Here is a 23846-nt window from a genome sequence, read left to right on the forward strand (position 1 = left end):
TGGGGTATTTACCCAGAGAGAAATGAGGAGACGTAGAGGGTTTTAGCAGGGGGGCAATAGCAGGAGATTTGCATTTTAGGAAGTATATCCTGGTTGTTGGGAGGAGACCGGATCGTAGCGGGGCTAGGGTGGGAGTGGTGGGACCCGGGAGGGGGCTGCTGATGCCATCCAAGGAGGGTTGATGGCTTGGACTACAGCAGCCCCCTTCGCCTCTGGCCCCACGAGGCCTGGTGTTTGTCTGCAGCTCAGTCTCAGCTACGTGGAGACTGTGGGAAGCAAGCGATCGTTCGGCTAGAAAATGTTCCGTTGTTCCAGCGTTCCGTTCAGGGCGAGCACTGTTTCCCAGCCCGTTTTCTCAGAAGAGTCGTGCGTGTGTGTGCACGTGCATGTGCACGCGTGTGTGTATATGTGCACAAAGCTACATGCACACGTCCTTATGTCCTCGAGGACACACGAATTAGTTTTATCGAATTCAGTAGCTTTCCTGAATCCTAAAGCTTGGAACCACTGGTGCCAGAATCCAGGGAGCATGGTTACCCCTTCCTCCTCCAAGCTGTGAGCTGTAGGTAAGTGACAGGGGAATGCGGGCTCCTCGCTGTGCCTCCGCCCGCAGCACCGTTGGGGTGGATGCCATGATGGGGAGACTCGACAGCTGATGCAGGTGGAAACGTCTCTCACCTGCACACCTGCCTTGGCCAGGTCCCTTTGCTCCCTCCAGGAGGGAAGAGGCATGTGGCCTCTAGTCTGTCACCTTTTCCTTTCTTGGTTTGGCGCTGTCCTTTATACTTGCCTCCTCCAACCCAAGGGAAAGATAGGAGCCAGGGCTGCTGAATTAGAGAAGCTCCCTGAACCCCCCAGCCCCCACCCACAGGGACAGGATGAGGAACAGTAAACACTAACACAGAACCCTAAGGAGGTGTTTGTGTTTGAGGCAGGAAAAGGGTGTTGAATAGAAAGAGATAATAACAGGGCCTGGACGGAGGGGCATCCCCATGTCTCAAGACTCACTTGCCGAACTGCTTTTCGTGGTCAAAGATAAAGAAATGGAACCTTGGTTTGATTCCTCATATGGCAACAATTCAAAGCAGTTAAATGAGAGACCTATGTACCCAAGGACTGAAGGTGGGCCATCCTTTGAAGGAGCAAGTCCTATTAAAAATATAGCCTCCATTTGTGGAGGGCTTACTAAGTGTGAGGCACATATTCGGTGTTTTACATTCATTACCTTACTTAAACTTCACCTCTGAGGTTCATTCTCTTATTAACCTCATTTTACACAAAAGGGGACTGAAGGCAATTGGGCTGCTCAGCATCCCAGGGCTCAGAGGTGGTGAAGAGTTTGGCTCCAAAGTGAGCCTGAGTCCTGCATCACGCTAAGCCGAGCTGGGAGAGTGAGTTCAAGATCTGGTCCCTCAATAAATAACGAAGAAAAGCCTCATCCTCAGGTCACCTGAGAGCTTGTTAAAAATGCAGGCTCCTGGGGCACCTGGGTGGCTCAGTCAGTTAAGCGTCTGCCTTCCGCTCTGGTCATGATCCCAGGGTCTTGGGATTGAGTCCCATGTTGGGCTCCCTGCTGGGTGGGGAGTCTGCTTGTCCTTTTCCGTCTGCCCCCCACCTGCTCACGTGCATGTTTTCTCTCTCTCTCTAATAAAATCTTTTTAAAAAATGCTGGCTCCTGGGCTCCGTCCCCCCAAGCTTCTGAGACAGACTCTGGGAGCCTGGGGCCTGGGCATCAGCATAGTAACAGGTCCCTTGGGATTCTGGTGCACACAAGTTTCAAACCCTCTGGACAAAGCCAAGGCTGAAAGGGTGTGTACAACCAGGGTGTACCCTCCTTCCCCAAAAAGGCACAAGACCTGCTTGCCCCTGGCAGACCAGTTGACCCAGAGGGATGGGAGCATGTCTGTGGCTCTGTTAGGTTGTGACCAGAAAGAAGCAGCCTCACTCTGTGTCTTCTTGCCTGGCAGAGTTTGCCGGGAATGAGAGCTGGCCGGTGGCCTGCTCCAGCACAGGGATAGAAGGATGTCTTGTCACCAAGGAGGCCACAGGGTGGCCAAGACCAGCTCAGAGCCATTGACAAGCTCACTTAGTGTCTGGTCCACTTGCCTCCCCCACCGAGCACAGAGCTCTTGTCTCCACCATGCTGCCGGCCTTTAGGGCAAAAGGACGATCCTTTCCTCTAGAATAAGCTCATTTGGGAATTGCCTGCTTGACCATTTTGGACCTTGGAAACTGGACGTTTTCCTGGGCCAGTGAGCCCTGCTCAGAAGAAGGGGGACAGAAGCTTTACAGCCTTGCCACCTCCCCTACCAACTCCAACAAGACCTCTGAGGTTCATTGGCTATTTGGAGGGAAATGGCTTCCCCATTTAAGCAGGGCTCTTTTGATCTTATTCCCTTGGTCAGATGTAACCAAATTTCAAAAATCAAGCTTTTGGTCTCTTATATCAAAAGTCACATCTTCCTTGATATATGAAGGAAAATAAGTAAGGAGTGGGACCCTGCATAGAGGATGCTACTACTCTGTTTTTCAGGGTTACGTATGGTGCTGATTCATCCATAGACTCTCTTGGAAGAATTCATAGCTGGTAAGAGGTGTTGCTTCTGACACAGGAAACTCGGCAGTGGGTCCTAGGGCAGCATTCCTTATCAGTGCTTATTCTTTGGAACACCTGCATATTTCGCCATGTACAGGTACTATTTGAACGAAAGAAACAGTATAAGAGAAAGCAAGGCCAAACAAACAAAAATGGTCTCCATGGATACAGGTAAAATGGTGCCTCTCGACAGAACTCTTCTGCAACACTTTGGTTGCAGAATGATAACAAAATCCTCGAGTCTCTGCCAGCCAACTGGCCTCCCCAAAGCCCAGGAGGAGGGACGCTTGGAACATGCAGGGAAGGGGCAGTCCTGCGGAGCACAGAGAGAAGGTGGGGCAAAGACGAGGCTGACATGATACCCCAGAAAATACAGACCTTTGTAGGCATCCAAAACCTCTGGGCTCTCCCCAGGTGGATGACAGGAGCCCCTGAAGGATTTAGAGGCAGGAATCCCCTGAAGGATTTAGAAGCCCACCAGAAGTGGGCTGAGGTCAGAATGGACTTTCCAAGGATGACACTGGTAGGTCCTGGGCTGGCTGAGTGGGAGGACAGTTTGGAGGCAGGGAGACCAGGAAGGATAGCCTTCCTTCTTCATCCCCGTGAGACACGATCACCATCCTGACCTCAGACAAAGAGGGGCAGATTCCTCAGAGAGTGAAGCGCCCAGATCATGGGGTGCAGTGGAGGCCTTGGCCTTTCTGGTCATTTCCTGTGGACTCGGATCCCCTCTGTGAAGACTGAAGGCTGACGTTCTTCCTCCTCCTGCAGCCTCTTTCATGGCAGGGCCGAGCAGGGCCTGTGACAGCTGATGGGGCTCTAGCTTGGGACATGAAGACGATCCTTTAGGACTGCAAAAGCCCCCAGTTTCCTTTTAGGTAATTCAGGGGAAGTATGAGCCCAAGTAGGATAGTAGAAGACTCGCCTCCCAATTTGACTCAGGACAGAATTTTTTAAAGATTTTATTTATTTATTTATTTGAGAGACAGAGAGAGAGAACACAAGCAAGGGGAGGGGCAAAGGGAGAGGGAGAAGCAGGCTCCCCAATGAGCATGGAACCTGACGCGGGACTCCATCCCAGGACCCTGGGATCATGACCTGAGCCAAAGGCAGACACTTAACCAACTAAGCCACCCAGGCTCCCCCGACTCAAGACAGATTAAATTCAAGTTGAAAATGAAAGCAGTTGGATCAGTCTTGTTTCCTGAGTGCAGGCAGCAGCTCATACCTCTTAGAGCTGTTTTATTTAGAGGCAAGAAACAGTTAATATAATGGCGCCCTTGTATCTAGGAGCGACGGACCTTTTTCTTCTTTGGAGAGAGAGATTTCTTGCTCTTGGTGAAGACCCTTGAAGATTGTAGTTTAAACTCAACTGGAAAGTGGTCGCTGACATCCAAGGCCTATCAAGAGAAAAGGGAAATGAATCTGGGAGTTAGGAGACTGTCATTTTAGTGATGAACAAATTCAGGCTCAAGGTGGGAAGATAAAACCCCTAAAGTCATGCAACAGAACACACACTAGTGAGCATCATCCTTGGACCAGCTCAATCAGAAATTTAGATAGGTCTTCAAGCCACAGAGTCATTGACTTTGAGACTCAGGGACCAGTGGCCCGATGTTGTATCTCCAGTGGTGGCCTCAAAGGATGACACCTGCCCATCTTCCCAGGACAGTGGCACAGAAAGACAAAGATGGCAGCCGTACCTCCTTTTCGGTCAATTCGTAAACTTTCTGAAAGTTAAAGGTGCTGTTTGATTTGGGAACAACAGAGCTGATGATCTCTTGTCCTCTAAGCACGATCCTAGAGAAAGGGAGAGAAGACCATCCCATTAATCCACCTTGTTGATTTCTGAAACAAACCAAGTTTCCTGTTTGACATCTGGAATTGACTGAGGAGCCTGGCCGTTTCGTGTGATGTTCAAAGCCCAGGCCTGGTTCTGCGATCCTGAGGACAGTATCTAAGACTGGGGAAATTAGATCATCCCCTGTTGGGGCCCTGTGGGCCCCTGCACAGCGTTTCCCTGTGTGGGCAGTAGCCCTGAAGGTGGAAGAGAAGATTTTATATGAAACATGGACACCACACTGTGGAGCAATGACTTACGTACTGAGAATGTTGTTCCCTTTGCAATTATTTTTCACTCTTATTATGGAGAAAGGTGCTGGCTTATCTCTTTTTTTTAAGGTTTTATTTATTTATTAGAGAGAGAGATTGGGAGTGTGCATGGGGCGGGGTGGGTGGAGGGCAGAGGGAGAGGGAGAAGCAGGCTCTCTGCTGAGCCCCCCCGATGCGGGGCTCGATCCCAGGACCCCGGGATCATGACCTGAGCTGAAGGCAGACACTTAACCCACTGAGCCACCCAGGTGCCCCTGGCTTATCTTTAATAACCCCCTAAGCTCCCATTTTGACCAAGACAGAGTATGCTACAATCACCAAGCACTCTGCAAGCAAGATAATTAAGGTAGAATTTAACATTGTTCGGTTTTCACTGGGCTTATTTTTTTTTTGTTATTTTCGATTTATGACTAATGATGCTATTTTCTTACCTTAGCATGAAATTTCCTTTAAAAATTAATTTACTTCATTAGAAATGAATGAATTTAAAGACAAATACAAGGAAAAACCATAGTACAGTGCTTTGTAGCCACAGCAAAGATTGGGAACATGGTAATTAAATGAGTTTTGGAACCATGGACTCTAACCTATCCCAAGTGGAGTGACACATTTGGGATCTGCATGGCCCCAACGGACTGAGTGAGGAAGGACAAGGTGAGTCAAACTGCCAGGTCATGACTATCCATTGAGCTTTTCCTGATTCCAACTGGGCTGATTTGCTTTCCTGTGTTTGCTACCAATCCCACTGTGGTTAACTCTGAACTCAGTCCACAAGTAAACTCTTCACATTTGCTTGGAGATTTCTTCAAGCCATCCTTCAGACCCAGAGACTCAAGAGCAACATAGTTAAGGCTCCCCCGTTTCTGACTCCTAGGGACGTCAGAAACCAGCAGCTCAGCTGATGGTTGAAGGCTTTCCCGAGGCTGCTCCACGCACAGGCCAGTTCTTGCCATCTTTTGTGTCCAACAGCGAACAGCTCATGGGAGGTAAATAAATATTTGAACACAGAACAAAGACTGGAATTGAGACCACTTCATCTTACTCCCCTTACTAGAAATGTATATCCCTTTTATTAAAAAAAAATTTTTTTTTAAGTGGGCTCCATGCTCGAACTCACACCCCGCGATCAAGAGTCGCATGTTCTACCAACTGAGCCAGGCTGGCGCCCCAGAAATTTATATCCCCTTTAAAAAAACATAAAAGAGGGATGCTTGGGTGGCTCAGTCGGTTAAGCATCTGCGTTTGGCTCAGGTCATGATCCTGGGGTCCTGGGATGGAGCCCCGTGTCAGGCTCCTTGCTCAGAGGGGAGCCTGCTTCTCCCTCTGCTTGCCACTCCCACTGCTTGTGCTCTCTCTTTCTCTGTCTCTGACAGATAAATAAATATATATCTTTAAAAAAAAAACGTAAAAGATATGTGCTGGTCTGGAAAACAGAAAATCCAGAGCAACAAGTGAGAAATTAATCTTTGAAAAAATCACAGGTAATCCTGCCATCCTTTGGCACATGTGTCTAAACCCGAGGTTCTTTTAGTAAATATCTTTTAATCTGTTCCCCCACCTCACCTAATCTACTGTGAGCATCCTTCCCGGTGACGCACTGTTCTTCTGCTTCATTATTTTCAATCGCCTCTCCCTTGCTGGCCAGGGGAGAATGGGGCCGCAGAAGGGACTTGACCCGCCCAAGGCCACACACACAGCATGTGCGAGCAGGCTAGTGGGTGAGCGGCTGGCTGTCTCCGACCCGCTCTGCTGCCAAGCCCTCAAAGTCAGAGGGAGAGCGCAGGCACCGGGGAGCCCAGGCTCCTGCCTTCCCGCCTCCTTCTGCTTTCCCCAATGCTAGGGCACTTTTCACTCTCGGGAGCCAGAGCAGAGACTTCTGCAAAGAATACATCAGCCCTGAAAGCTCCAAGAGGAACAAAGGAGGTCATGGGATGGAAGTGAAAGCCTGACCTCAAAACTAGAGAAGTGAGAACAACTGTCTTCTGGCAGAAGCCATCTGGTGCTTCCTTGGAGGAAGGCCGAGCTCTGGGAACCGCGGCTGCCGCAGGTTCTGCTATGGATGGGAAGATCAGGAACATTCACATGCTTCGAGTGCCTCCCACACCTCCTGGTTTAAGAAGCAAAAGTGAAAGCTGACTGAAAATCCCCAGGGAGATTTTACAATACTGGTTTTTTTTGTTTTTTGTTTTTTTTTTAATGTAAGCTCTACAGCCGACATAGGGCTTGAACTCACACTCTGAGATCAAGAGCCGCGTGCTCTGCTGACTGAGCCAGCCCGGTGCCCCGAGAATGCTGTTATTTAAAGGTATGTATTTGCATTTAGGAATGTATAGCAAAAGCTTTAAAAGTATAAATACTCCTCTACTGGTCTCATATGGAATGTCCATTTCAGCAGTGTTTATGCTCGCAAACTCTTGGCAATAACCTAAGCTCAGTGACAGGGGGCTTGAGTGACTAAATTCTGGTATGTCTTCATGACGAAATAATTGACAGCCGGTGAATGTGCGGAACACTTATCATCTGCCAGGCATCGTGTGAGAAGACATATACTATTTCATCTCCTCCTCCTCATGGTTCCATGAACGAGCCTCGACTACAATCTCCGTTTTACAGGCCAAGAAGCAAAGACACACAGAGCTTAAGTCTCTCGGTCACAGACCTGAGGTGGTAGAGGCAGGATTTGAAGCCAGGCCTACACTAGCCACTGCTAAGCTACAATGCTCAGGGCTCCCAGTCCTGGTCATGCAGGTTGCACACTGCACAAGTACCCAATGCAACTGGGTTCTTCCTCCTCCCTGAGGGGGGGGGGGCGCCTTTTCTGAGGCATGTCAAGCACCACACGGGCTAGCCTGAGTCGGGCAGATGCCCCTTACCTGTCATATGCGCAGCTGGTGCTCCCCTTGACCGTGGTGTCCTCTTGGTCTCCTATCAGCCAAACAAACCTGGGGTCAGTCCTCAAGCGGATGTTCTTCCAGGCCTTCTTGGGGACATAGCTACAGCCAGCGTTGAAGTCACCCATGAAAATGAAATTCTGAAAGAGTTATTTAGAATCGTCACCTTCTGGGTATTATTGTCAAATGCTTTTCCTTAGAACTGCTAGGGATGACTCCACCTCCCATGCCCAGTAAACAGTGGGTTCTGTTATGGGCTAAACTGTGTCCTCCCCACCCCCCCCCAAATTCACATACTGAAGTCCTAACGCACAATACCTTATGTGACTGTATTTGGAGAGAGGGCTTTTAAAGAGGTGGCCAAAGTAAAATGAGGTTATATGGGTGGCCCCTAATCCAATATGACTGGTGTCCTCATAAAAAGAGATTAGGACACAGAGAGACACAGAGGGAAGACCAAGGACTGAGGCTTCAGGAGAAACCAACCCTGCTGACACCTTAACATTGGACATCCAGCTTCCAGAGCTGTGAAGAATACATTTCTGTTGTTTAAATGACCCAGTCTTTGGCAGCCCTGGCGAATTAATACAAGATCTTTCTTCATTTCTTTTTTTTTTAAGATTTTATTTATTTATTTGAGAGAGAGAGAGCGCAGGCCAGCACAAACAGGGGGAAGGGCAGAGGGAAAGCAAGCACCCCGGGGTCATGACCTGTGCCAAATGCAGAGCCTTCATCAACTGAGCCACCCAGCTACCCTGATTTCTTTTTGGTTTTTAAAGTTGAAAATGGAGTCACAGTTTGGATAAGTATTTGACAGGCGAGGACGTACAAGGGAAGGTGTCGTCACTGGGCAGGAGGACGTTTGCTGTAACCATTCCATCCTGTTCTTAGTCACCATGTCCGTATCATTCAGCACGCTGAGTTAGGTGGGGATAAAATAATCCAGCTCATTTATTCCCTCAAATCTTTCTGGCTCAAACTACTGTAGGGTATAAATATATGAATGAATCAACGCCTTTTGTTTCCAAGCAGGAAAGATGAATTTGGGTGGTATGACAGCTTTGGCACCATGCTTTCTCTTCTATTGTTTGGAGGTTGGGAACTTATTCCTGTGGAAATTCTGTCTACTGAGGAAGTGGGAAGAGCCTGAAAGGGAGGGGGTGATAGAGTGAGTTGTCCACCCCTGCCCTGAGGCCACCAACAGAACCTTCTGTCTTAAAAGTGTTTTTCCCTACAGAGCTTTTGGAGCAAAATTTTAATATTCCTCAACCCAGAGGAAGTGTCAGATTTCCTTGTTGGTGCTATTGTTTGGGGCTCTTGCTGACTTTGGAGTTTTCTTCAAAAACATTTTATTTTGACCTCAGAGATCATGGTTTTCCCTGAGATTGATGGGTGCGGCTGAGGACAGAATGTCATCCTTAACCCGAGTGGCCACCAGCTCCTATTGTTATAGGCACGATTTACTGAGCATGCACTATGTGTCAGGCTAAGCATTAAATGTTTCATAAAGTTGAGGCGCCTGGGTGGCTCAGTCAGTTACACATCCAACTCTTGATTTCAGCTCAAGTCATGATTTTGGGGTCCAGGGATGGAGCCCCATCTCTGGCTCTGTGCTCACCATGGAGTCTGCTTGTCCCCCCCCACTCTGCTCCTCCCCTCCCCCATGCTCCCTCTTTCTCTCAAATAAATAAATAAATCTTAAAAAAATGTTTCATAAAGTTTAAGTTAAATCTCACAATAAACACTAGGAGGTAGAATGGACGTTTAATCCCCGCGGAAACAGGATAGAGGGATAAAATGACCTGCTGTAGACCGCTCCACTTATTGGCTCAAGTGGTAAAGTCAAGAATTCAATCCTGATCTGCCTCACTGAAGGCCCTCAGCACAAGAGTAGTCCCCCTTATTCACTCTTGTGCCAGCAATGCCTCCCTAGTGCCTGACATTTAAGAAATGCTCAATAAATTCTTGTTAAATGACAATTCAAAATTTTAGGAATGAATGAGTCTTTCTCTTGCCTGGCTTTTTACAAATAAGCAGTGAATTACACACCTTGTGCTCTCCATGTCCTAGCTCTGTGTCCCCACTTTACTTGACTCATGTCACACTCTGAACGGTGGAACTGAAGGGGGGAGGTGTCACTGGAGTCACATCCCAAAAGGAGGAAAGAGGAGGTAGAGCCCTCAGGAACACTTCCTTATTTGCCAAGAGCTTTCACAGACCCTCAGAGCCATGGAGGGGTGGCATCGCTGTTTTCCAGATGAGGAAATAATTGAGGTCAAGAAGGACGGTGGATATAGTCCCCTAGAGAGCACCCCTAGATTCTTGGGGAAACCACTTCCCTCCTTCACCTCGGTCTGTAAGGTTGGGCTGAAGCTCACACAGATTTAACCAATCAGAGTTTCTCTACCCCCCTGATCACAGAGGTTGGTTCAGGGATGGACATATGACCCAATCAGGGCCAAGGGGACTCCACTCTGGGGCACTTGTTGCATTATGTGGGTGGGCTGGAAGCTGCGGGTGGCCATCTTGCCAACCCAAAGGTGGAGGCCGCCCGGAGGAAACAAGGGCTAAGAGATGGAAAGAAAGAGACAAGCCAAGCCCTGATTACCTTGCCTGAGCCCTGCATCCAGCTATGCCTGACCTCCTCCTGGACATTTTAGTTACAGGAACCAATAAATTGCACCTCCCTTTTCAGGAACCAATTTGAGAGTCTGTCCCTTGCCATGAAGGACTCCTGACCTCTGTGTGTCTCACTGTTCTCATTGCAAAGAGGGAATGATAAAGGTAGTTAGTCGTGGGGTTATTGGGAGCATTAAACGAACTTGTCCATGTTCAGCCTCAGCATAGGGCCTCGCACCAGCTATCCACTCAGTGATTCGGAGCAGTGTATGAATTGCCGAGACCCACGTGGGCAGTACCCAGGCAGATTTAGCAAGAAGGATATTTAAGGCTGAGGTAAGGCCTAAAATGAGGCTCTAACAGGGTGGTGGGCTGCACATGTCCTGCCCCCACTCGCCCTCCCGGGGAGTTGCTCATCCCTTCCCAGAACCGGATTCTGCCTCTGCTAGATGGGAGTTCAACAGACAGAGAAGATCATCACCTCTGCCTTCCAACGGCGTTTCACGTCCCAGTAGACATCAGCCAGCTCATCAATCTCTTTCACGGAGGTCTCAGGGGTGGTGTGCAGGGGGACAATCACGAAGTCCTTGACAACTGAGGAACAGGAAAGAGGCGGAGGTCACACGCACACTTCCCTGAACAGGGGCAGGTTCCATGAACACTGCTCCCGGGAAACGGGCTGTCCCCCCAGCCCAGACTTCACTGTCTGGGTCTCCTCATTTCTAGAGGGTCCAGCCGGTGGCTGAGATGTGAATGTTCTTGGGACTGTCAGGCCGCTCTTTTCAGCACATGAAAGCTTCTTTTCACCCACTCAACTGCCTGGCTAAGAGAAAGCTGGTAGACAGGCCTCCTTGCTGACGTTGTGGGTGTTTTTCTCATTTTTTGAAAAATGATATTTTCTACTTTTTTAAAAAATAAGAAGCCTCTTCGGCTTTTGTACTAAAGAAATATGTTTTTTCTGATTAAAAAAAATCGAGGCTTGTCAGTTTATGCTTCTTGAATAATCTGGAAAAAAAGCCCTTCTAAAATTATGGTTTGTTTTTTTTTTTAAAGCAGCTTTTTGTGAAATATCTGAAAACCTCCCCCCACCAGGAGGGACTGAGAAAGCCTGCATCAGGGAATGTGGGTGAGCCTGGGAACCGTGCCTTGCCCACCTGCCAGGGGCAGCTGACGTGTTCTGAACGCCTCTTCCCTGGGCTTTCCCTCGCCCAGTGCCTGGGTCCCTGCTCCTACTTAGGAGCTGAAGGCTGGTGGGGGATCACTGCTCAAGTCACACAGTGGGGAGTCAGGACTCAGATCAGGAAGCCTGTCTCCAGGACCCCACACTTACGCACCAGACTTATCTCCCCCCGCTCCTCCTCAGGCCTCCACTCCACTCCCCATCCTCTCTTTGGTCCCCCCAAACACCCCCACCCCTTCCCCACCTGTGAGCTTGTGTGTGCTCACTGGGATCTCCCCCTGGAATGTCCCTTCGCCCAACTCTCTGTGACTGGCTTCTTCAGGTCACAGCCCAATGTCACCCTGAAGAGGCCATCTGTGGCCTAGCCCATCTAAGGCAGGCTCCTCACCCCTCCATGGAATGCACCCTGCTTTTACTTCCTTTGTGCTCTGAAATTACTTGCCGTGCTTCTTAGTTTGGCCCACTGGAACCAGAGCTCTGTCTTGCTCACCCTCTTGGCTCTAGCACTTAGCATAGCACCTGGCCCATGGGAGGGACTCAAAAATGTTTGTTGATTGAATACGTGATTGAATGAATGAATGAATAAAGGAAAGAAATGACAAATGAATGGCTAACTCAAATAGAGGGGACATAAGGATGTTTCCTTGCACAAGAGAGAAAATTCCAAACAGGGCACGGCTGCGGTGCCATCCTCGGGGAGGAGGGGAGAAGGGTGAAAAGGTGGATGCTCAAGACAAACAGGTTTGTTTAGCAATGTTTAGCTATGCGTAGCTGAAGACTCTCTTCAAGAAGGTGTGGGGTGCTCTCCAAATACGGTCTGGTCAGCCAAGTGAGAATCACGGGCACGACAAAGGTGATTATTACACATGCTCTTTGAAGTGCGTTTCTGCCCTAAACAGCCCCCACCTCCTTCTCTTTATCTCCTGGAAATTTCCTCCACCATTCCTCCGTGTTTTGTTTTCCTGAAGTACTAATTAGGCCAGGGCAGAAATAGTTACCTTCCTCGTGCAGGCTGTTTATATCTGTGTAATATATATGTGGGTGTGCATACGTACTGCTCTGCGGGTATTTATTTGGGCAGTATCTGTCTTGCCCACTACAACATAACTTCCCTAGGACAGGGACCTTGTCTGTCTTGTCCAGTGCCTGGAACAGAGCCTGGCATGTGGTAGGTACTGAAAAAAATATTTGATTCCATATAGCTCCAATCTGTAAACCAAATTAATTCTTGACTTTCCATTTAGAGACGCACAGTGGTTAAGAGTGTGGACGCCCAAGATAGTGGCTTGGGTTACAATCCTGCTCATTCATTTCAAGAGCTACTGAGTGACCTTGGGCAAGTGACTCCACTTGTTTGAACCTTGGCTTCCTCAAATGTAAAGTGAGGATAATCCTAGGTCCTCCCCTGCAGGATGTCGCAAGGATTACAGGAATTTAACACTAATCAGGGATCGATAATTATTAGTGGCTTATGCAAGTGTAGCTGTCTAAGTTCAAAGGTGCAATCATTTGGATTTCCTCTCTAGACCCAGTCTGTGGAGATTGGAGGGGGAGGGACAGATGGAGGGACAGGGAGGCTCTAGGTTGGGGAGGGAGAGGGAGACTCCAGGTTGGGGGTTCATCTCTGCTAGCCATCACTGGGATTTTTTTTTAATGACGTTGTATTTGATTGGGACTGAAGAATTGTGGTAAATAATTTCCATCAGCCTAAATGCTCCAAAGAGAGTAGAGTTATCACCGATTTCAGAAGGTGGGTTCCAGGTTGAGGAGGTCTTGAGTCATGGCATTTTGAGAAGCCAGGCTACATTCTCAGCATTCAACTATTAGACGTTCTTAATGGTCATCTCAAGTCTAATGCCTCCCTAACGATGCTGTGCAAACCCTGGGACCCCAGCTCACACTCGGGGCTACTGTCCATTCGTGCAATCACAGGAAGATCATGCTCAAGAGGGGCCTGTGGGTCTCACCGGTGTGGGGTGACTGGAACCAGACCACAAAGGGTTCCCTGGAAAATACATCTGCGTCTCCAGCCTGATAGTCATGGTAGAGGTAACGTTTCTTCACAGAAACTAGCTTTTCCCTAGAAATAAAAAAAGGGAAGCCCTTCCAGTTGAGTCAGTTGTCTTCTTACTTCATTCAAGAAGCAGAGACATAGCCCATGGTTTTATTAGCCCCCCAGGCAGGCTCTTGCCCTGCAAGGGATCTTTCGCTCGACAACAAGTTTCTGTCAATTCTTCTCAATGGCCAGAGCCCTTTGAAAGCTGGTGATCTGAACAGTGCCAGTTATCTGGGGCACCCACAAGTTAATGTTCAGACTTAGAACAAATTACTGGTAGGAAGAAGATAAGACTATGAAGTTTCAGAGTCAGCCATGCTGGGCAGCTCAGGTCTCTATCCCTCGGCTAGGACTTGACTGTGAAGGATAAAGAACTGACCCTGCAGACCAGACAGGCCCTGAGTCAACCAACAAATTTGGTGTCAGGAAGCTGCTTGCACTTTTTAGTTTGAGGAGATAATGCTTTGCTTTGGCCTCAATTTGACAGCAATTATTTTGATCAATGTTGAGAACTGGTTAGAGATCATTAGAGATCCAAATTTGGTTTTGAAGAAAAGAGATGCATTTTGATTCAATTCACAGTCATCATTTATAAGTGAATCATGTCCCAGGAAACAGAGATTATACTTACTTGTAGAGAAAGGCATACTGTTCTTTATATGTGTTTCTTCCAAGCCGAGAGCTAATCACATAGCTGTACATTATGCTTCTTCTTGAGTTTCTAGAAAACATAAAGATTTTACATTGCATCTTAAAAAAATAAGCATTCCCCTGCTGCATGCTCCCCTCTCTTCAATCTGTGTCCATATCGCCAATGGCATCATGAAAAAAGGCTGCCATTCATCACAACCTTAGAGTCTAATGAGAAGGGCCACCATCGACCATGAATGTGACATCTCTCAGGATCTTTACAGCCATTATCTCTTGCCCTTAGGAGGTGGGTAGTATTGTTACCCATTTTTTATAGTTTGCAGGTGCAAAGCTGGGATTTGAGCTCAGAGCCTACATACCCCAAATCCACATGCTTTGGCCTGCACCTGTGGGACATTATTGAGACCATAAAAGATTCAGTCAGAATCAGCCCCAAATCCCACTCTGGCTCATGGCTGGGGCTGACCTCATACTCAGGTTACCCTGTCCCTGCACCACCCCTGAACATTTCTCATAGGCAGGATTCCTAGTACCATTTTCATTGGACATTCACTCCTGCTCTGAAAACCCCCAAACAATTTTCTCACGAGTCCTGCAACTATGATTTCAAATCAGCTATTGTTTATGTCCTGGGGGCTAGAGATACAGCTGTGAAGTCCCATTAACTCTATCCCTCATTTATACCAGGGTAATGGACTCTCCGTGTGTTTGCCAAGCCTGCTGATAACTCCACCCTGGGCAGAGCCTGACATGGTTTTACTCCATTCACACACAAAGATCTAGGGCATATCCAAGCTGTGGCATGTTCTCAGGTTCGGCTGAAAAATAGCAGAAGGGGTCTTTAGGAGCCAACTGAGGCCCTATCGAAATTCCTGGGAGTGCAGATACATCTTCTAAGGCAGATCTGGCCACTGGGGCCTGAGAAGCATGGACAGTGGATTCTACTAGGCTTCCAGTTTGGGAAGGCTGGCCTTGTTCCGAATCTCGCCTGCCAAATTTTGGGTTGGCAAACTGCTTGCAATGACTCAGCTGTGAGGCGACTAAGGCCCCTCCTGTCTCACGGGGGTTAAGGGGACAAACAGGCCTGCATCTGCCTGGAGTCCTTGGCACAGTCTAGGGAGGTTGGGGAGAACTGAGAGCAGGGAGGGTGGGAAGACCCAATCCAGGCTGGCTGTGGGGAGGGGCTTGGAGCCCCCTGCTCTCCCATACTTCCGAAAACTGACCAGAGCCCCTCTGTGGAAGACTGAGGAGGGTCAAATAGAGCAACAGCTTTAAAGTCAGACAGGACACAGGTCCGAAGGTAAGCTCCACCATTTATTGGCTTGGGGGACTTGGGCGGGTCCCTCCTCTCTGTACCTCGGTCCCCTCAGCTGTAAGGGAAGCATTAATAGTACCGACCCTACAAAGTTGTCGTGGGAGTAAATGAAATAGCACACATAAATTGATTAACAGGATTCCTGGCATGCAGTTAGGGTATCGATGGTAGCTGTTACACGTGGCCCTCTGGACCACCATCTGCCATCATAATTTTCCTCCTTTTACTCGTAATAGACACCACCAGCACTTACTGATCCCTACTATGTGCCAGGCATAATCCAACCAGTTATATGCAGGATTCAATCACTGCCACATCCCAGGAAGATGGGTTCCATTATTAGCCAGGGAAAATGAGGTACAAAGAGGTTGAGTAACTTGCTCAAAAGCAGAGCAGAGCCAAGATCCAAACACAAGTGGTGTGAGACAAGTGTAGGTGCCTAGCCCTTGTGCTAAACTCCCTTTTCTATTGTCAAAGGTCAGATCTAGAACCACTGAGGCTAAAACAGATTTTTAGATGAGAAACCGAGGCCCAGAGAGGGGTGAGGCCAGCCCAAGAGGCCTCTGTGTAAATGAGAGTGTCCAAGGCTGGACGCTAATGAGGCTGGATTGACCATTCATTTATTTTTTTTAAAAAATGCGAGTTTTCTTAATTATAAAAGTATAATGATGACCAGGTATACTGGATGGTAGATTACATGGTTGTTTGTTAACATTTTCTCTGTGCTTTTAAGGATGTTTAAAATGTTTCATAAGAAAAAGGAAAGGAGGTATAACATTCTCATTGTAGAACACCTGGAAAATACAGAAAATATATAGAAGACGTCACATTTAAATTCCTTGTAATTTTTACTCTGAGATAGCCTTGGTCAACTGTTTGGTTCACTGCTTTGGAATCTTTTAAATGCTTTTTTGTTTTGTTTTTCTTTTGACATAATTGAGTTACTTGGTACATATTATTGTAACTCTAGTTTGTGGTGTAATCTTACCACACATGTACAAAAGAAACATTATATTAGAAGTTTTTAAAAATTGGAGTGCATCAGAATCACCTGGGAAGGTTATTTAGATGAAGCTTATTCTCAGGGATCCCACAGACATTCTCATTCAATAGACTGGCAGTTCTTGAATGTGCCTTTTTCACTCACTTTGGGGTGATTTACAGGTGGGTGGCTCTGCGGATTATTCTTTGAGAACGAATATAAATCATAAATATAATCCAGTGTAATCAAAGATTATTTGAGGACATTATCTTTTGGGGTTTTTTGAAGTTATAAAATCAATTCAGACTTTTTGTGAAATATTCAAGTCATATAGAAATATATAAAGTAAAAAGTAAATGTTCCCCATTTCTTCACTGACCCTGTCCACAGTGGTCTTACAGTCACACCCACCTCCTGGCCCAGAAGTAACCACTGTTAACAGTGTGGAGTGCAGGGGCGCCTGGGTGGCTCAGTTGGTTAAGCGACTGCCTTTAGCTCAGGTCATGATCCTGGAGTCCCTGGATCGAGTCCCACATCGGGCTCCCTGCTCAGCGGGGAGTCTGCTTCTCCCTCTGACCCTCTTCCCTCTCGTGCTCTCTATCTCTCATTCTCTCTCTCAAATAAATAAATAAAATCTTTAAAAAAAAAAAAAAACAGTGTGGAGTGCATCCTCCCATGCTTTCCTCTATGCCCATGCAAACTCAAACACACTCTTATTCATGCATAGTGTAATGCGAGCACTAAAATGGGCTACTCTACCTACAGTTCTGAACCTGCTTTTTTCAATATACTGCAGCTGTCTTTCCATGCTGGAATATTTAGCTCGAACCTATTCTGTAGTGAACGTGGTTTTTAATGGCTACATAATATTCCAGCCTATGGACATAGCATAACTTCCTATCTGTACTCAATATTTTCCTTGTGACAGTAATTCTCATTTCAGCCTCTTGTCTCTTTCGTTTCTCTCTCTGTCCTGGCTCCTCATCTGTTGCCTCTATTTTGCTTTATCATATTAAAACTAGTCAGTCAAAAGTTCTCAGGACTGCAGCTAGTTGGAGCTGGGAGCCTGGGCAGTGTTGGCCATGTGACCTGGTGGTCAGGGCGACTGCTGGCTTTCACACTAGTTTCAGTTCCCCGGGCTTTTCAGGTGCCCTTGCACTTGACCCTGAGCCTGCAGGGGGTCCAGCCCCCCGGCCCCGCCCCATCTTTACCCATTTAGTCTCTCCATCAGTGTGGGACAGATCATGTTGTTGCTGTCCTTGATTTCCATCAGGAGTATGATATCACAGCGTTTGATGACCTGCAGAGACAGAATTCCCAGATGTTTCAGGCAAATAATCTACAGATAATAAAATCTTTTATTGGGCACTGTGTTTTAAGTATAGGATTGGTGTTTTGTTAAAGTCATTAACTTCATTGCTGAAACAAGTGAGGAACTTCCTGAAGTAGGTAATATCGTTATGTCCTTTTTATTTTATTTTATTAAAGATTTTATTTTTAACTAACCTCTATGCTCAACGTAGAGATTGAACTCACAATAGTAAGATCAAGAGTTGAAAGCTCCGCCACCTGAGCCAGCCAGGCGCCCCAGTTATGTCTATTGTAAAGATGAGGAGCCTGGGGCTCCAGGGAAGTCGAGTAAACTACCCAAAGTCACTCAGCTAGAAAGTGGCTGAGACAATGCAAATCCAGGCAATCCGAATCCAGAGCCTATGATCACATGACCACACATCCTATACCTTGGCTTTGGCTTGAATAATCACAATCAATAATAAATATTTATTAAGCTCTTAGTGAGAGGTATACGGCTGGATATGGGTCTCCCCAGTTCACCTGGCAACAAAATTATAATAATCAAAATTATAAGGGCTAACATGAGCCTACTCTGAGCCTCACCAACTCTGTGACATGACTATGATTATTAGCTCGCTAAACATAGGAGGAAACCAGGCTCAGAGTGATTGAGTGAAAAGTTTGAAGTCACACAGCCAGTATATAGATAGCAGAGTCAGGATTTAAATTCAGGTTCATGTGACTACAAAGCCCACCACGCTGTTAAAATACCAGGGAGAGCTGGGTCTGGCCACCAAGCCAGCCTGCTGATTTAGTCACTTGTCACCGTCAGACCTTTCTGGAAGGCACCTTAAAGCATATACCTAGGGGTGCCTGGCTGGCTCGCTTGGTGGAGCACGCGACTCTTGATCTCAGAGTTGTGAGTTTGAGCCCCACGCTGGGTATAGAGAGTACTTAAAAACAAGTAAAATCTTTTTTAAAAATACTCTTTAAAGTATCTATCAAAAGCCTTAGAGAATGTACTTACCCTTTGGCCTATTTTCCCACCTCGCGGAAGGTCTTCTATCGTAATGAAATAGCTACTATTTCTCGGCCTCTCAGTGTTCTCCTCTATAGATTGGAATGATGATAGGTATTCCCTCACAGGGTTGCTGGGTTACTAAGAGCAGTGCCAGCCACATAAGAGGCACACAATAAATTATTATTGCTGTTATTATTACTTGTACAGATCAAAGATGAAGATGTATTTTAACAACAACAACAACAAAATTGGAAACAATCTAAGTGTCCCCAAATAGGAAAGCATTAAATGAAAGATAGCATAGGGCATTATATAGCATTAAAAGTCATGTTTATGGGCGCCTCAGCGGCTCAGTCTGTTAAGCGTCTGTCTCTTGATTTCAGCTCAAGTGATGATCTCAGGGATGTGGTTTCAAGCCCCATGTCAGGCTCTGCGCTGGGCGTGGAGCCTGCTTAAGATTCTCTCTCTCCTTCTGCCCCTCCCCCCTTTAAAAAAAGTCATGTTTTAAAAGAATAGTAACAAAATAAATAAAAGAATATTAACAACATTTGAAATGCTTCTGATATAAAAGCAGGCTATAAAACTGATGATATAGGGTAGTCTCCATGCTGAAAAACAGATGCAAATTTATGTATTTATTTTTGCATAGAAAAATGCCCATAATGCCCTAAATGCCAATAGCTTTTATCTTCCAGTGATGGGATAATGCTTCTTTATATGTTTCTATATTTTCAAAATAATCCCTGATGACTATTTTTTACTTAATAAAATTAATTTAGAAATTATAAATTTATAATTTTAAAAAATTATACCTTTCTAATTAAAAAATATTAAAGTGTTATTTAAAAAAGAAGACTGTAGGGCGCCTGCGTGGCTCAGTCAGTTAAACATCTGCGTTCAGCTCAGGTCATGATCCCGGGTCCTGGGATTGAGCCCCACATCAGGCTCCCTCTCCCTCTGCTCCTCTCTCTTGCTCTCTCTTTCATGTAAATAAATAAGTAAAGAAGAATATAAAATTCCTGGCCTAGAGCAGGTGCTCAGACACGAGGCCCTGTAAATATTACTGCCCTGAATGTCTGGGTTTGGGTTTCACTGCCTGCTGCTCCCCCTGGCTGTGCTCTCTGTGTCAAATAAATAAATAAAATCTTAAAAAAAAAAAAGTTAGCTTTTATCATCAACTTATTGAATTTTTATAATAAACCTTCGATGCAGGTTCTGTTATTATCCCCATTGTGTAGCTGGGGACTCAGGCTCAGCGTGGCTAAGTAATCTGAACATCATGTGAATATGAATAATGGGATCCTCTACTACAGAGCCCCTCTTGACCACTATGCTCAACAATCAAGGAAATCACCATATTCCTGCAATTGTTCCATCTCCCTTTTCAATGAAATCCCTAGGTGCAGGGCAAAAATGGACAAGGGTTCAGACTCCCTTTCCTGAGCTGAAGGGTTAAGCTTTTAGGTTCCCTGCTTACAACCCTTTTGCCCACACAATGAACACTCCAGAGCCCCACATCTCCAGCAGTTACTCTAGCAGATTTCCACTTCCCTTGGGTACTTGCCTCTGAACCTCTGGGAACATTTCCTGTAGATTGGAATCTACACCGTGGTGAGCGATGGCTCAAGATCTCATCATCAGAATTCTCCTGGGGATGAAACCTATAACTTTAACTGGTTGGCCCTTAACTATCCGTCCAGCCTCCCACCCGTCTATCCATTCATTTGCTTATCCACCCAACAAAATTTTATCAGGGGTGTGCTGTGTACCAGACAACATGCTAGACCTTGCTTTACTCCCAACTGTACAGCATCTGGCATGAGTGAAGGAGTGAGTGGAGGGAGGGGGAGGGAGGGAGGGACAGGGAGCCATACTGGAACCAGGTGAGCCAAGTTTATAAAGCACAAATACCTTCCTGTATTTAACTCTTCTTTATGGCATTGTAAAGAAAAATGGGAATAAATTTCCTAGCCAGTCCTTTAAAAAATAATTTTGTTACAGTTTTCTTTCTTTTTTTTTTTTTTCAAGATTTTATTTATTTATTTGACAGAGAGATAGCAAGAGCAGGAACACAAGCAGGGGGAGTGGGAGAGGGAGAAGCAGGCTTCCCACAGAGCAGGGAACCAGATGCAGGGCTTGATCCCAGGACCCTGGGACCATGACCTGAGCCGAAGGCAGACGCTTAATGACTGAGCCACCCAGGCACCCCTACAGTTTTCTAATTATAAAAATAATGTTGCTTATTATAGAAAATTTGAAAAATACAGAAAAGACTATAAAAAACCACCTGACGACCTGTAAACCCACCACTCAGACCCTTTTCACATGATTTCTCTACTTATACATATTTACAAAATGACATCAAAATAACTAGGCTGTTAACTGAATCAAATGGCCTTAGATTCATATCTTGACTCTATTGCTCACCAGCTGTGTGACCCTGAGCAAGTCACTTAAGCTCCCCGAACCTGCCAGACTCCTTATCTGTAAACTGGGGCAATATCCTCCTCATGGGGTTGTCGTGGGCATTAAAGGATATGATGTATGTAAAACATTCAGTCCAGTTCCTGGCACGGAAAAGATGCTCCGCCAACAGTGGCAATGTTTATGACACAGTTTGGGTCTTGTTGTTTTGTTTGTTTGTTTGTTTGTTTCCAGCCTCATGTGATGTTGTGAGCGTTTTCCCCACAGTGATTAAATACTCACTTTTCAGATCTATAACTGATACATCTTTTCCCTGACCCAGTATCAGGCCAGGAAAAATATATCTCCCCTGACTCTATCTCTGCAGAATGAGGCTCCAAAGATGGGAGGCCCCCAGAAGGCCCTCCCAGACCTGAAACTCAAGATTTTCCTGACTCTGTTCACAGAGGGAGGGAGTAGAGGCTGAGCACAGCCAACAGTGAGGGGTTCCCGGCAAGCGGCGTTGTGTTGTGTGTGGGCCTGGGGAGAGCAGAAGGGACAGTCTAGAGAAGTCTTATGAAGACTCTGGGGCCAAGAGCGGCCTATAAAACCCTCTTTTGTGCCTCTAAACAGGGGGCAGCACAGCATGGGAGGGGAAAGAGCCCAGATAGGGTCAGTTAGGCCTGGGTCCCACACTTACTGGCTCCATGACCCGGGACTATGTCCTCCTCTCTGAACTCCACTTGCCCATTTGCAAAAGGCAATCCGAGGGGTTATGAGGCTGAACTTGGATGCTGCACGTTAAAGGCTTGGCCCACGGTAAGCACTCCTGAAATTATAAGTACAATGTGCTGTGGGAGACAATGCTTATCACGTCCACCCTCATCCCCGGTGCCTCGGGGCATCTGGCACATGGCCTACCTTCAATGAGTATCTGTGGGATGAACGAATTTTGTACTTTAAGGACACAAACTGAGGGAGGGGACAGAAGCAGCCTTGCCCAGGCAGGGTTTGGCATCTGGAGAACTGCTCATGGTGCCGGCCAGCAAACCCAAGATGGAGAAGACAGACCTCCCTCACTCTCCAACCTCCCCAATGAAGGTCATAATGACAACAGCGTGATGAAGCTGGGCTCGTCTCCGGAGTGATCAAGCCAGTATGGAAGGGTGGACAAGGCATCTTCTCTAATAGGGTTGGGTTGTATGGCTGGATTCGATCCTGACTCTTCCGCTTACCCGCTAGGGAATCCTGGGTAAGGCACTTCACCATTCTGAGTCCGCCTTCTTGGTTACAAAGTGGGGGCAATGCCACCTATGCCATAATATTAAATAAGTATTAAATAAGAACATAGGGGCTCCTGGGTGGCTCAGTCAGTTAAGCGTCTGCCTTCAGCTCAGGTCATGATCCCAGGGTCCTGGGACTGAGCCCCACATCAGGCTCACTGCTCAGCATGGAGCCTGCTTCTCCCTCTGCTCCTCTCTCTTGCTCTCTCTCTCACATAAATAAACAAGTAAAGAAGAATATAAAATTCCTGGCCTAGAGCAGGTGCTCAGACACGAGGCCCTGTGAATATTACTGCCCTGAATGTCTGGGTTTGGGTTTCACTGTAAGTGCCCTCGGTGGCTCTGGCAGTGTTTGGGGATGGTCTCTGTTTATGGGATGGTTTTGCAGCAACGGGGTTCGGTAAGGAGTCCTTGACGGAGACTTCCCACACACTTGGTGTTTGGTGTGATGGGCCGTCCATCAGTCCGCCCTCTAGGATGCGGCAGCTCAGGGGACGTGTGAGTGTAGGGCCCCAATGATGGAATCTCCAAGAACCAAAAGACAGCCTCTTAAGACTGTGATGACTTTTCCTGGGTAGAATAAGTGAGGAAGGTGATGGGCACTTGGGAACTCAGAGGTACCCAGGCTCCATGTGCCCTTGTGCGTGGAAGCAGGAAAAATAGTTTCCTGGTGCGTCAGAGCTCCCTGTTGAGCCAGGGAGTCTCGGCTCCCACAGGTTGGGCATGGCTGTTTTGGTTAAACGACCAGTGCTGGAAGGCCTTGGGTACCATCCAAAGGGCAGGGCCAGCCAGGGGGAGGGCAGTCTGAATGAGAACAGAGCATGTAGTCCTTGCTCTAATCCATTTCGTGTATTAATACCAACAGTGGTGGTTCTGTAATCACCTGCCCGGTCCCAGGCTCTCCTGGGGCCCCTCCACACCTTGAGTTCTCTCTGCCAACTGGTGCTACAGGTTGTGTAAGCCCCACTTTCTGAAAGGCTCAGGGAGGAGAAGGGACTTCCAGGGCTCACTCACACAGCTGCTGGGCAGGATCTGAACCCAGGGCTCCCAGGGTTCCCACCATACCACGGTGCCCCCAGGGTTTTCTAAGGTGATAATACCCAGACAGAGCCCCGGGAAAGGTTTCAGCTCCCAGCATCATCAAAGATAAATTAACCTGTCGGGTAAAGAGAGTCAATTGACTCCAGAGAAACATGAGCAGTGACTCCAGACCTTGGTCATATTACCCAAGGGAAGTTTTATCTAAGTGGAGAGAAAGATTAGAATTGGTAGTTGGGAAAAGGTTGATGGGGTGGAAGGTGGAGAAGGAGGGAGAGAGGGGGCGGAGAGAGAGAGAGAAGAAGGAAGGAAGGAAGGAAGGAAGGGAAAGAAGGGGAAGAAGAAAGGAAGGAAGGAAAGAAGGGAAGGAAGGAAGGAAGGGAGGAAGGGGAAGAAGGAAGGAAGG

At 47.1% G+C, this 23846-nt stretch overlaps 2 protein-coding genes across 2 annotated transcripts in view; one reads left to right on the top strand and one right to left on the bottom strand.

The window, feature by feature from the left end:
• Positions 1 to 3542: 3542 nt before the first annotated feature.
• Positions 3543 to 23846, bottom strand: part of DNASE1L3 (deoxyribonuclease 1L3) — a 21678-nt gene continuing 1374 nt past the window's right edge. The window contains exons 2-8 of the mRNA XM_025885593.2: positions 17614 to 17702; positions 14086 to 14175; positions 13366 to 13478; positions 10700 to 10812; positions 7582 to 7739; positions 4300 to 4396; positions 3543 to 3996 (exon numbers count right to left, since the gene is read on the bottom strand). Of these exons, the coding sequence (XP_025741378.1) occupies positions 3883 to 3996; positions 4300 to 4396; positions 7582 to 7739; positions 10700 to 10812; positions 13366 to 13478; positions 14086 to 14175; positions 17614 to 17702 (774 nt within the window). The 3' untranslated portion in view covers positions 3543 to 3882. The remainder of the gene's footprint in view (positions 3997 to 4299; positions 4397 to 7581; positions 7740 to 10699; positions 10813 to 13365; positions 13479 to 14085; positions 14176 to 17613; positions 17703 to 23846) is intronic.
• ABHD6 (abhydrolase domain containing 6, acylglycerol lipase) overlaps positions 15249 to 23846 on the top strand; it is a 75593-nt gene continuing 66995 nt past the window's right edge. Inside the window, exon 1 of the mRNA XM_073901430.1 lies at positions 15249 to 15405. The gene's annotated coding sequence lies outside the window, so the exon portion shown is untranslated. The remainder of the gene's footprint in view (positions 15406 to 23846) is intronic.

This window comes from Callorhinus ursinus, unplaced genomic scaffold (assembly GCF_003265705.2).
Source record: "Callorhinus ursinus isolate GAN/ISIS: 27379988/994484 unplaced genomic scaffold, GSC_fseal_2.0 scaffold15, whole genome shotgun sequence".
In the NCBI taxonomy this organism is placed as follows: Eukaryota; Metazoa; Chordata; class Mammalia; order Carnivora; family Otariidae; genus Callorhinus; species Callorhinus ursinus.